This window comes from Choristoneura fumiferana, chromosome 16, assembly GCF_025370935.1.
Source record: "Choristoneura fumiferana chromosome 16, NRCan_CFum_1, whole genome shotgun sequence".
In the NCBI taxonomy this organism is placed as follows: domain Eukaryota; kingdom Metazoa; phylum Arthropoda; class Insecta; order Lepidoptera; family Tortricidae; genus Choristoneura; species Choristoneura fumiferana.
In genome coordinates, this window is record NC_133487.1 from 10,185,415 (window position 1) to 10,197,872 (window position 12,458).

At 35.9% G+C, this 12,458-nt stretch overlaps 1 protein-coding gene across 6 annotated transcripts in view; it reads left to right on the forward strand.

The window, feature by feature from the left end:
* Nucleotides 1–12,458, forward strand: part of LOC141436180 (monocarboxylate transporter 10-like) — a 120,031-nt gene that overhangs the window by 70,545 nt on the left and 37,028 nt on the right. For 2 of the 6 annotated variants that reach the window (XM_074099066.1, XM_074099063.1), the window contains exon 2: nucleotides 11,059–11,480. The exons of 1 other annotated variant lie outside the window; for it this stretch is intronic. In XM_074099066.1, coding sequence (XP_073955167.1) covers nucleotides 11,198–11,480 — 283 coding nt within the window. In that variant the 5' untranslated portion in view covers nucleotides 11,059–11,197. Of the gene's footprint in view, nucleotides 1–11,015; nucleotides 11,481–12,458 lie in introns of those variants that run through there. 3 more of the 6 variants (XM_074099067.1, XM_074099064.1, XM_074099065.1) reach the window with 3 other exon arrangements.

The following is a 12,458-nucleotide window of genomic DNA, read 5'->3' on the forward strand; positions in this document are numbered from 1 at the left end:
ATGAGTTCACGGGAAGTACCCTGTAGGTTTTGATTCCCTTGCGAGTTTCCAAAATTTGCGGAAATTTGCAGCATAACCGGTTATATCTTTTGATTGCGTTGGCTTAGAAGTTTTATTTTTTCACAGCTCCAAGGGACAGTAGACTTGAGTATTTGATATAAATTTCAGCTTGATACCTCCACGCGTTCCTGAGAAAAAGGGTCTTGACAGACGGACAGACGGACGGACAACAAAGTGATCCTATAAGGGTTCCGTTTTTTCTTTCGAGGTACGGAACCCTAAAAAGCAATGGAACGACGATGTTAACGACGTATTTAATTGAACTTGTGTTTATTTTATTTCCAGTGTTATTGAGTTTGAGCGCATTTGGTACCTATTTATTGATAATTTATACTGTGATCTTTTACTGGTGAAGTAATAAATAATTTCTTTTAAAGACAGAATCTATGCCTCAACAATTTAACTACGAATGTGTAGTGTATTAACTATGGAAATTTACCTATCCATCTGTTGTTCGACATATTAAAAATAAAGATTTAATTTAATTTTTTTCAAGTATTTTTTAATTTCATTTAATATATGATTTTTTTATATTTTTTTATTTACTCGAATAAAAATAAAAGAAGTACAGAAATACATAGTAGTTTGTTGGCAGAAAGTGTAGAACATTTCAATTTTGTGTTTCGGTAGTTTAGTTTGTTTTAACTAATATAATAAATTTATTAAATTAAGTTATCATTGCCTTAATACTTACAGCGTATCTGCTCACAGTCAGCTGCCAGTAGATACATCAGATGCAAATGCGTTCTTATGGGCAAATGCACCGACCCAAATGCATGCGTTAGCCGCACGCGCCCATCGCGCGCGTCATCCGCAATAAACGACAACCGACATTCAATTTTATATCACAAACGTGTCATTAATAATAGTATTCATTCATGGGTTAAATTCCATTCGACGGTAGAGACTCAACGAGTTAATGAATATGTACAGTCACATTTGTTTCCATTAAAATATTCCCGGATTATTTTTTTAAACAAATGCAACTGGAACTTTCATACCGAAGGTTCTGTACCTACCTATCACCATTAATTTCATAATTCATACCTGTTTAAAGAGCTCGTATGTAATATTAACAAATGTTTGTTAATTTTAGCGAACCTGTGAAACCCTATAATTATTAATGTTAGTGAAAGTTTTCATTAAAATATTTATCATGATTTATCTCTGCAAAAATAAGCAAAAGAAATGTTATTCATATATAGTTATGTATTTTGTGGCACTAACTTTTCTTTATTGGGAATATGTTTAAGGCCGAAGCCAAGTCAATTGTAGTCCTTCTCCACTCACAATCAAACATACATTGTCATTATCTTATAACAGTTTTGTAACTTCCATAAAGAAAAAAAGTTAATCTTCAATTTTCTGAAACGAAGACGTAATTACGGAACGAAATAAATTTTACCGCGTACATGGCCCATTGATCTCTTCAAACAATGATGTAGTCACTTTTTAGTTCACTCACGCAGAAGGATAACGAATTCGACGGCGGAATTTTTTCATTTTCACTACCCATAAATCACTTACATTAAGGCAATGTAGGCTGAACATCCATCATGATCCCATGGACATTAATTGCAGTTTAGTACGAATAATTAATAATAATTAGTATGAAAACCTTGCTGTATTGAACTTAAACAATCAATGCAATTATACAGCTTCAATTATAGTGGATTTTTACGGGTTACGTGGAAATTACGTCGATTATCTTTCTGGCACGAAAATTATAAGAGCACTTACCTAATTATAACAGTTATTCCGTCACTAAGTTAATGATGCAACTAACAAATGTGACACTTAGAGGAATCCTGGTCCACAAAAGGCAGCCACACAAATACATATAACACAACAATAAACCCAACACCTTTTTTGTAAGATATTTTATACTACACCAAAGAGATGGCAGATGTGTTGCCAGCTTAGATTGAATACCTCTTATATTTTTTTTTTCAGATGTCATACTCTTTACGCCAGAACACAGTAGTTCAAATATTGGTGCTTGACAACAGGATTGGCGAGTAAGATGGTGACAGGTGTATCTAGTATTCTAGTCAAGCCTTGCGGCAGTGTCCCACAATTCACGTTAGTTTTTTGACTTCAAATACTTAAAAGTTGACAGCAATTGATCCATTATGCATGTAATTTTGCCAGAGTTTTATATGTTAGTCTATACCATTTTCGAAACACACGTGCTATTTTTTGCAGATTCTCTTAATACATACGAAACTTTGTGCAATTTCATAAATAGCTTCGATGTGCTTCGCCATTTGTTTTACATAAAATTATACCTAAATATCTTAAAAGAAAGAAAGAAAGAAAATACATTTATTCACAACACAAGACACAACCATATTATTAGGTACAAATAAACAACACAAAGGAATCAGTCATTGCGGTTGTGAATCGGACACTGGCTCAGCATAATGCTGAAGCGTTAAAAACACCCCAACGCTAATTTTCAGCCAGCATCTTCGGCAACCTCCGGACCTTTATAAAGACATATACACGCCATTACATAAGACTACATAAATAAATAGATAATTTGAAAACTGGAAAACAAATTTATTGTGTGACTTAAAACGTTGTAAAAGAAAGAAAACGTTTCACTCTTGACGTTATCCATTACAGTCGTGTCTATATAATATGTAGGTAGAATTTTATTCATATCTTTCCTATAATTATATGTACCTACAGTATGACCAGAGTTAAGATTTTTCAGCATTTCTTTTTTTTTAAACACAAGACTCAAAGTTGCTAACTTTATGCCAATCAAACCAAGATTGAACTACTATAGTGCAAAGTGGTCATCCTTTAAATTTTTAACTGTCATAATCATAATATAAAATATTAATTATTGTGTACCTATAAATAATTGGAGGTATGGTTAGTGGATTTCTTTTAAGGCTTAAGTATAATTAAATGTGCCATTTTAGCACCCATCGGAGCGAGTTAACTGTCATGTGTTAATGCCGCTACAAGGACGTTTATCGCAAAATGCTTGCTGTTAAGTTGAAATGAATTTTTTCAGGTTAATTAAAGTGTTTTCAAGTTATTAGACATGTTCGTTATATTTTGCCCGCGACTTCACTTACAAAGTTTGAATATTTTTGTTCAGTTGTTACTGGGCATAGTAACATTAATGAACTAAAACAATGACTTTGTTCACCCGCGACCTTATGACAGCTAAATTTATGCAAGAAATGTGTGTTCATGCAGTTCCTCCACCTGAAAGAAATAAAATCTTAAAGTGAAACGCCGTAGGAAGAATTACTACTACACGTGAAATTGACATTAATGTGTGGTCAAATGACATTGTTAATTAACTGGATAGTTTATTTAGTTGACGTTTAAATGGGGTACAAATTAGAACAGGCCCATTAAGATATTTTAATGAACCATTATATTTGAAAAAGACAGAGAGTTAAAGATGGAACTTTAAAGAAATCGCAGACAGATTTAGAGATGTGTAAAGTAGAAAAACTCGATTATGTAACTCGTTGTTTTGTTTATGTCTAGTGTGTTATATCTATATTAATAATTTCGTACCGGTCTACGGTAGACTCGAACGCAATGCACATCAAATTGAAGAGCGTAAAAAATTAGTCAATCCGAGTCGACAACTTGTAGGCGGAAAAATCGGATTATCGAGTATTTTCAATATAAACTTGAATAAATTACTAAGCGAACTAAACATGTCAATGTCATCACATCAAAGTGGCGTTAATGCCACGTTGGTGTCACGTCATCACGTGTCACAGGTGTCACAGGTGTGCATTTCGTTCTCCATTGTGACCTCTTAAGGGCCCCACACACGGTACGATTCGTCGATTTTCATCAGATCGATCGTACAGACGAATCGTACCGTATATGGGGCCCTTTAGGTCTAATTTCTTTGATTATGAGACAGAGACATCATAGTTATTTGGGCAAATAAGATTTAGGAGAAATATCTACTAGTGAAATACCGATACAATCATAGGTTAGCTGTGAAAGTACGTTTGTGATAATATTAAGGTTGAGAATACGTCAGATTTTTCAATAAGTACGACAGTCTTCAAACTTCAAACAAAACACTGGCAAAAAAAAAATTAAACATATTATTATGAGTCTACATTTTACCCGAGCGAAGCCGGGTTTTCATCTAGTTGTATAAAAATCTCACAAGGGACTAAAAGATCAAGGATCAAATCACCCACTTCAACTGTTTTTGAGCGACTTTGTATCATAACAATCAATGTAGCGTCATTATTTTAGTAGAGTACTTACAACAGATATTTTTTCCCAATATGTTATCCTCGGAATGTCAAAATGTTCATAATAACTTTTTTGCCAAAAAACCTCAATTCCTTATTTGAATGGATCGGTACGGTACAGTGAAGTTAAAGTGGTGGCCAAATTAAATACCATCATGTCGCACTCATAAGAGGCTCTCAACGGAACAAGTAATAAAAAACGAAACACCAAAATTAGTGGTAATAAAACGCTTTAAAAACGTCCCATCCTGACTTCACTCGGACTGTATGCAATTCAGAAATAAACTTAATGTTTTTCCATTGATTCTTGCTAAAATTACACACCGGATTTTTTGAATCGAATTTCAACGCCCCAATTGACATTTTGTATTGACATATGAAGCCCCATTAAAATAAACGTTCGCTGAGAAGGTAGCCTTAATAAAGTAATAGTTTAGTGATTAATTGTCATTCATACCTTTGAGTATGAAGATTAAGAGTACATGTAAATTATTGTGCCAATTTCTTCCCTTCCTAACTGCCACACTTTTGACGTGTAATGTTGTAACAATTTCGTATGTAAACTTTCATTTTCTACTGTTTTATATAATGTTCTATGTAATTGGTTACAACGCCCTCTTCTTTAAAGAATTAGGGTCTTTCAGAGTGTTACGTAATTGTGCGAATGATATGTGTGCTATAAAAGTGACATTAATGGCCGGTCTCGGTAATTAATCCTCTCGGGATATATCTCGACGAAATCAACTGCGGACGGAGATAGTGTCATAATTGCCTGTTAAAAATATTACAATAAACTACAGTAGCGTTATTGTTTCCTGTGTAGAACCAGATCGTTTCCCAGTTATAGCAAGTCGTAAAAATTGTAACTGCTGAAATTGAGAATATTACTCAGGTGGATTTCCGCACTAACTTGAGTTTTTTTTTGTTGCGGACTTGGTAAACATTTCATTTAAGGAACAAATGTCTCGTAATTTTACTTTTTTACGTTGGGCCTAACTAAATGTGTTTTATTCTACCAATTTCCAAAGGAACTGCGGGAGCCCGGGTAAAAATGTATGGTTTTTCGTACATCGTCGCCTTCCGGGCGGTTGAGATATTTTGTTTCAATCTTGGAGCTACTAATTTTCTCATACTTCTAAAGTTCAACTGTAAATCAATAACAAGCTTTGACTGCTTTTGCTTTTTATGTAGTTTCAATTCAGTCGTAAAATAGAGCGTGTACTGTCAGGCACCAGGTGGTTCAGCTGTCCAACTGCATTAGTTAATTGCACTTGCAACACCAAATTGCACGCTGGTATTATGTAAATGGTCAATTATGCGGCAGGTATTTTATTACAGTATACTTACAGCAAGTTTACTATTTAGAGAGAGAAGTTGAAAACTTTTAATCTAACACTGAGAACCAATTTAGAGTAAACAAATCACCTAAAGTACGCGAGATGATAAAAAAAACCTCTAAAAATAATCAGGTAAAATAAGATCAATACAATAAACACTAGTAAAAAGTACAACAAAATTTTGAAGTTTAAGCATCTAAATGAAATTATTACACCTATAAAAACTTCACTGGACATTACTCCTACACAAAAATATAGGTCCAAGAGAACATAAAAATAGTTTACAAATAAAATGCCACCTCATACACGAATCGTGACGGATGTATGTAGGTGCAAATCATACACCTCCCGACACAGTATAAACTCAGTAACCAATCTACAAACACTGTCCCCTGATTTATACTTACCTACTCGCAAAGGCGCGTGCTGCGCGTTTTGTCTCACTCGGGATTACCTAGAGACCTATCAAGAGGAGCAGCAATTAAGGCACTACAGTGATCAGGAACTATTATAACATAAGTGTGCACAGATCATCAGAATCAAAATATCTTGTTCACGTGATCAGCGCAAGTTCGTGATTCCTGCACCAACAGAGGCGACTATTTAGTTTCAAGCAAGTGAAACTCAGCAGTAAATTGAAGAAAGGATTCATCATGTATGATCTTCTCAAAGGTCAAAGCAAAATCCTCAAGGAAATCGAAAAATTAACACCAATTTCCGAAAAGATGGTTCTAGCAGAAAAAAAACGGATTATATCAAGCGGAGAACAAAGAAGTTAGAGGAACTCTTTGCAGAGTTGGAGAATAACGACCGTGAATTATCAAATTATCCGTATACTAAAACGGATTATTATCTTAAGTGTATTTTCGAGCAAATACGAGGTTATTAGTTCTCGGGGTTTAGTTCTACAACTGAAGGGCCACACTTAGTCGAGAACAAATTGGGCGCATCATCACAGAATAAATTCATTCTAGATATTACAATCTGCGTTGTTGGTAGATTGATTACTGGTATATACTGTGATCCCGATCACTTAGCTATTATCTCATCAATCTGATGATAGCTGCTCTCGATACGTCAAGGCCAGTGGTACAATGACAAGCCTATTATTATGTGTTTGTATATAACGCGCCATTATTGCTTGCTTGATGATGGGTTAGATAAACGTTAAAATTGATCATTCGTAAAAGCAGTCTGTTTTGTACAGCTATTATGTCTAGTGAGAATTTTCTTATACAAAACATATCTATTAGAACAGCTAAGTAATTTAAACACATATTGTAGATCGATTTTTAACCCCCGACGCAAAAAGAGGGATGTTATAAGTTTGACCGCTATGTGTGTCTTTGTTTCTGTCCGTGTGTCTTTCTGTGGCACCGTAGCTCATAAACGGGTGAACCTATTTTTATGCGGTTTGTTTTTTAAATCAAATTTTCTAGCGACGGTTCTTAAACATGTTTCATCAAAATTGGTTTAGCCGTTTTTGAGATATTAAACTTTAAACTGACAAAGTCGGGGGTTCTCCAACTTTTTGTTGACACACACACACACACACACACACACACACACACACGCACGCACGCACGCACGCACGCACGCACGCTCGCACGCACACACACACACACACACACACACACACACTTGAACGAGGCGCGTTATATTTTTGTGTAATATTATTACGTTACTAATCAAGTTTAAAATAGGTACACTTACAACCACGTCGATGTTAAAAACAATGCTGAAGGTATTTAAATACGAATGTCAATTATCCAACTAAAATATTTTTTTACAATGTCTTTGTAAATAAAATCCATTCGTAAATCATAAACCGATTTAGATGGAATTTAATACAGAGATATAAGTACTTTCTAATCCCGGAAAATTTTACAGTTCCCGAGGGATAGTAATAAACTATAAAACCATATATAAAGATGTCAATTTTTGATGCAAATTTTTTTCATAAAAAGTAGAAGACGTTTGTTAGAGCCGAGATCCTCGGAGAACTAAAAACAAAAGTATTATCAGATGTCACAGTAACACGGGTTCCGCTGTCGCTGGGCCCAATAACAGAAATCTTTGGTACGAAATATAAAGGGCTCGGTTTATTATTTGAAGACGGTCGTGCCGCTGTCAGAAGGTATAATAACTTATTATAATCCTCTGAATTTGATACGGATGTAATGTCAATTGGTGCGATGTAGGTGTTACGAGTGACACTTCGGTTTTTGTTATCGTGTTTTTGTGAAATATATTACTGCCTTGTCGATAGGACTCGATTAAATTCATTTGAAAGCATACAGTCGAGGACCTAAATATCTATATGTACAGCCATATGGGTAGAGTCATTCACGATGACGCGTGCCGTGGATCTTATTACAATGTCATTAATGTCTAATTTTGACAAAATCACGCGTCTTCGTGAATGGGACTAAACCCGGATTTTTAATCCCATGGAAAAAACGTAAACAAAGGTGTTGCCGTTATCAAAAAACATTTGCAGAATTCAAGATATTTTATTCTTTCCACATTTGCCAGAAATCGACTTCCCATTAAAAACTGTATTTCTTAATCAAGATAAAATATTTTAATTTACTGATGAAATTCTTTATTTTGGAATTTACACTTTGATATATTAATTTACAAAGAGAAAACTGTTTTCGTATGCATTATTTATTTATTGTCCTGGTATTATATCCGGGTTTTTAGGCTGTGGGCCGCTTGATGCGAGACGTCACTCAATGCACTAACATTCGAGACTGAATCCGTAATCGTTTTCCAGTGACTCTTGTTCTGTTATTCTTTTTACTGTCCATGTCCACATTGTTGTTATATTTTTATTGTAGTTAAGTTGTTCATTGTTAGGTTTTCCGTTGTTTTTCGTTCATTGTTGTATGAAAGGATGAACTCCAGTCCGAGTACTTCTCGGTCAAATGACGACTTTTATAAGTGGTCTCCCGTAAAAACGACTCTTTTATCGAAAACAGAAAAACATGGTAACAACAGAACTTTATATAATATTTCTAACGGGCCCATACCTTGAAATCCCCTGAAAAGTCACTTTGACAATGACGAAACTTTGTTTAAATTTTTTCCGTGGGATTAAAAATCCGGGTTTAGGTATATCATATCAATAAATATCTACCTTTTGATTTGTGGCGTAAACACGTGACGCGTTGGTAACGTACATTTTTTAAAATGTTTTTACCGCTTTTTTCGCGTGGATAAGATATGTATACTCACACACAGTTAAAGCTTTCTAGCATTAACAGTAACAGTCTCTGAGCGAAGCCACAGACGGGCATGGCGAAACTATTAGAGCTCTTTGTAGGTCTACGAAACTCTAAAAAAATACAAAGTAATAAATCAAATCCAACTATTAAAACTACATAAATGCTATACGTTAAAATCACGGGCCACTATGTTCTTATTTTTGAACCCATCCGCAGATAGCACAAAATTTGTTTCTAGTTTGAAACTTATTTTGGTCTCCTTGGATGGCGTTTATATCGAGCAAGACGCAGATTTTAGTCACGGGAACGGTTAGTAATGCTATAAACACTCATTCAACGTTCAGGCAACGCAACAGCAAACAAGGAACGGGAACATCAAATGCATATACGTAACTTCCCAATACCTTAATAACCCCTTTCAGCGAAACATAAGTAAGAACAACAACCTCTTTAAGGGTAAATACGTAAGGCAACTTTTTGGCTTCCCCCGATAATGTTGCCCCATAAATTGTCTTACAACAAACAAGCTCCTATCTATTGCCCGCACGGGCCTAGATCGCAGCCGACTTGTGCCTATCAACCATCTTTTCACAGTTTCTGCGCCATTTAACCAGTAACTGTAACATATAGCATTGCGGTAATGTTGTCATGAAAGTAAGATGTTTATTTGTCTCTATTTACAGAGCAGACATTGTTTATTAATAATGTAATGCTAACCATAAAACCGTCTAGGAGTTAATTTCACTGAAGTAAAATAAGATTCATGCAAGATGATTTTTATTCACCATTTCTATTTTTTTGTACATTTCAAAAATTTTGTTGTTTTATTCTACGACTTATACTACAAAGGACGAACCTAAATTAAAAATGTTAATAATTCAAAGAAAAAATATTCAAAATAATTTATCGATACCAATCATTATGTTAAAATATTGATGGTGACTAAAAAAATCATCTTTATATCGCTTTAAGCAAACTGAATTTCAATTCAATTGGAAATTGCCAGGTTCGAACCCTGTGTTAGACATAATGTTTTCATAATAAATGAAGGTGGGCAACCAGTCTAAATTATATAATAACGCAGCCACTGTTGATTATTTACGTAAATAATATGACTCTTAGCTTGAGACTTCAGGGTACGTTTACTCTTCGCGAAGAACTTTGACAATTTAATGACATTCATCTTATTTATACCATACCCAGGTCAAATTGAATATTTTGATGTAGTCTCTTAAAAGGGAATTTAAAAACCATTATTTTTTATGATGTACATTTATTACGGGTTTCTTTGCTTTATGATCCTTATGCGTGTTTTATTATAATATGTAGCAGCATGAAATAAATATATGGTTTCCTACGGCACGCTTCATATTTTGCCCAGCGGTTTATGGCAAATACGACTCACTACCAACCAATTTTATTACTTCCACGTATCTAATAGTGGTCCTTCGTATAAACATAACCATAAGTAATGGATTGCGTTCAAAGCTTTTTATTTATATTCAGGCCCTGTGAGCAAACATGGTATTGTATCTGCAGACGTAATGCGAAAAATCTTATAACGTATCAGGTTATTGGCCCTATAAGAGCTAAAACGTCTCACGTGCTCTTCAAATAACAAATATATTTCAGTAGGCTGACATGCCTCCCTGTCGGGCGAGTAGGTATTCTTAATGGATTGTCAAGCACAAAGTGCTTAGTCATACGAGTGGCTTCGTCGTTCACTCGCCTGACAGTTACATTTGGACAATAATTTGATTTAAGCCACTTTACAAGGATTTAGTACAGATTGGACACTGACAGTAAACTCTAGAGAGATTTATGAAGGTACAAGACCAGACGCTCTCTGACGTTCGTCGAGGACAAGATCGTGATGGGCGGAACATTATTTCGGCGGCTTTCTTGATTTGTTGTCGTACTTAGGTAACTATGAAATGTCCAGCGTGAAGTAAACGCAAAGTATGTACTTAGACATCTTTACCAAAAATTCCCGTTCTACTTTACTAGGTACTTGCCATACTTTAAAAGTTGATTAAAACACGACGCGCACAAAAAGTTCGAAGCATCTTCATTCAGTTCTTATTGCGCACTAAAACTTTTGAAGTGGTTTAAAACTACTATTACAATCTCCGAAGAGTATTTCAATGGTACTTCAGTTTTTGATCGGTGAGCTTCCAGAGCACTTAAACCAATCGATATCTATGTCGCACTCGATGTTTTAAGGGGGTTATAGTGAATTGTGATGCGCCGGACATGAGAGCGCGTTCTAGAGTGAACCGGTGATGCAGGCGTCGCACGATGCTCGGCGCGCGCATTGATGGAAGAGTCATGGTCGTCCGGCGGTGCGCCGCTGCTGCGCACGCGGTCGCTGCCGCTAGTGCTGGAAGCGGCGAGCGGGGTGCCGACGCGGCAGGCGAAGCTCGACCCACGGCAGCTGCTCACGCTCACGCGCCACTACTACCCCGAGGGGGGGTGGGGCTGGGGCGTGGCTGCGGCCGCGACGCTCGCGCAGATGCTCGCCCACGGCCTGCACCAGGCCGCCGCTGTGCTCGCCGTCGAGGCTGTCAGACGGTTCGGACCGGAATTTCGGATGCAAGCAGGTATTATACGTTCATAAGCATTTAGCCTTTAACGTTAATCAACACCGAATCCCGTCACCATATCCTTTGCTTTTTTACGCAAAGCATATTCCCATTGGTCAGGATATGGTGAAAACTTAGCTGAGCTTTAATTTTTTTATCGTCGGTATCTGTAGGTAGGCCAACTTAACATCTACTCTCTCAAAAATTTCATTACGTGTCCTGTGATGTGATGTTTCTTATAGTTTCGTACTTTTGACATGACGACAATGATGACAATTATAGTACTTAAGTATTATATACCTATGACAAAGTTAGTGTACGTACACTAACTAACACTGAAGAGTTGTAGGTGGACATACATAAATTTACTTTGGACATAATATAAAGTTTCAACGCCTGTTCGTTTTCTAACTCATACAGTTTCCTCCGTTAAAATTTTACTAATTAATCTAAAACGTATCGTAAACTCCAAGCTGCTCAAAGGCCTGTATAAATTCAGTGTTGTAAGTCCCAGGCCAAGGCAATGTTCGTCCTCCCCTGGGCCTGAGTTTTATCTCTGACACTAATGACCGCTATGGAGCTGTATGTGGTTGCAGAATAAAAAGGAGCTGGTTTTCCAATTACACGAATGCATAATTAATGAATTCAGTGACAGAAAAAACGGATCTTAGTGCGAACAGCCTTCTGTCGAATTAATTGGAAACATTGTTGATTGGGAGTTAAACGGTAGTTTGTTAATTTCAAGATAGGCATATAAATTAAGTTTGGCATGCACCGAAAAACGCCAGAATGATTGCATATGTTAGAGGAAGCATGTAGAAAATGTTCCTTTTATTTTGTTCGCCTTGTGCTTTTTTTATGACGTACCTAAGATGGCAAATGAGCAAAAAAAGCTTATAGGCTTATGCTACTTCTACTATACTTCTTACTTGGTTTATGTTCATTTTTTAAACAAGTTAAAGTTATTTGATTACTTATTTACTTAATACCTTGTAA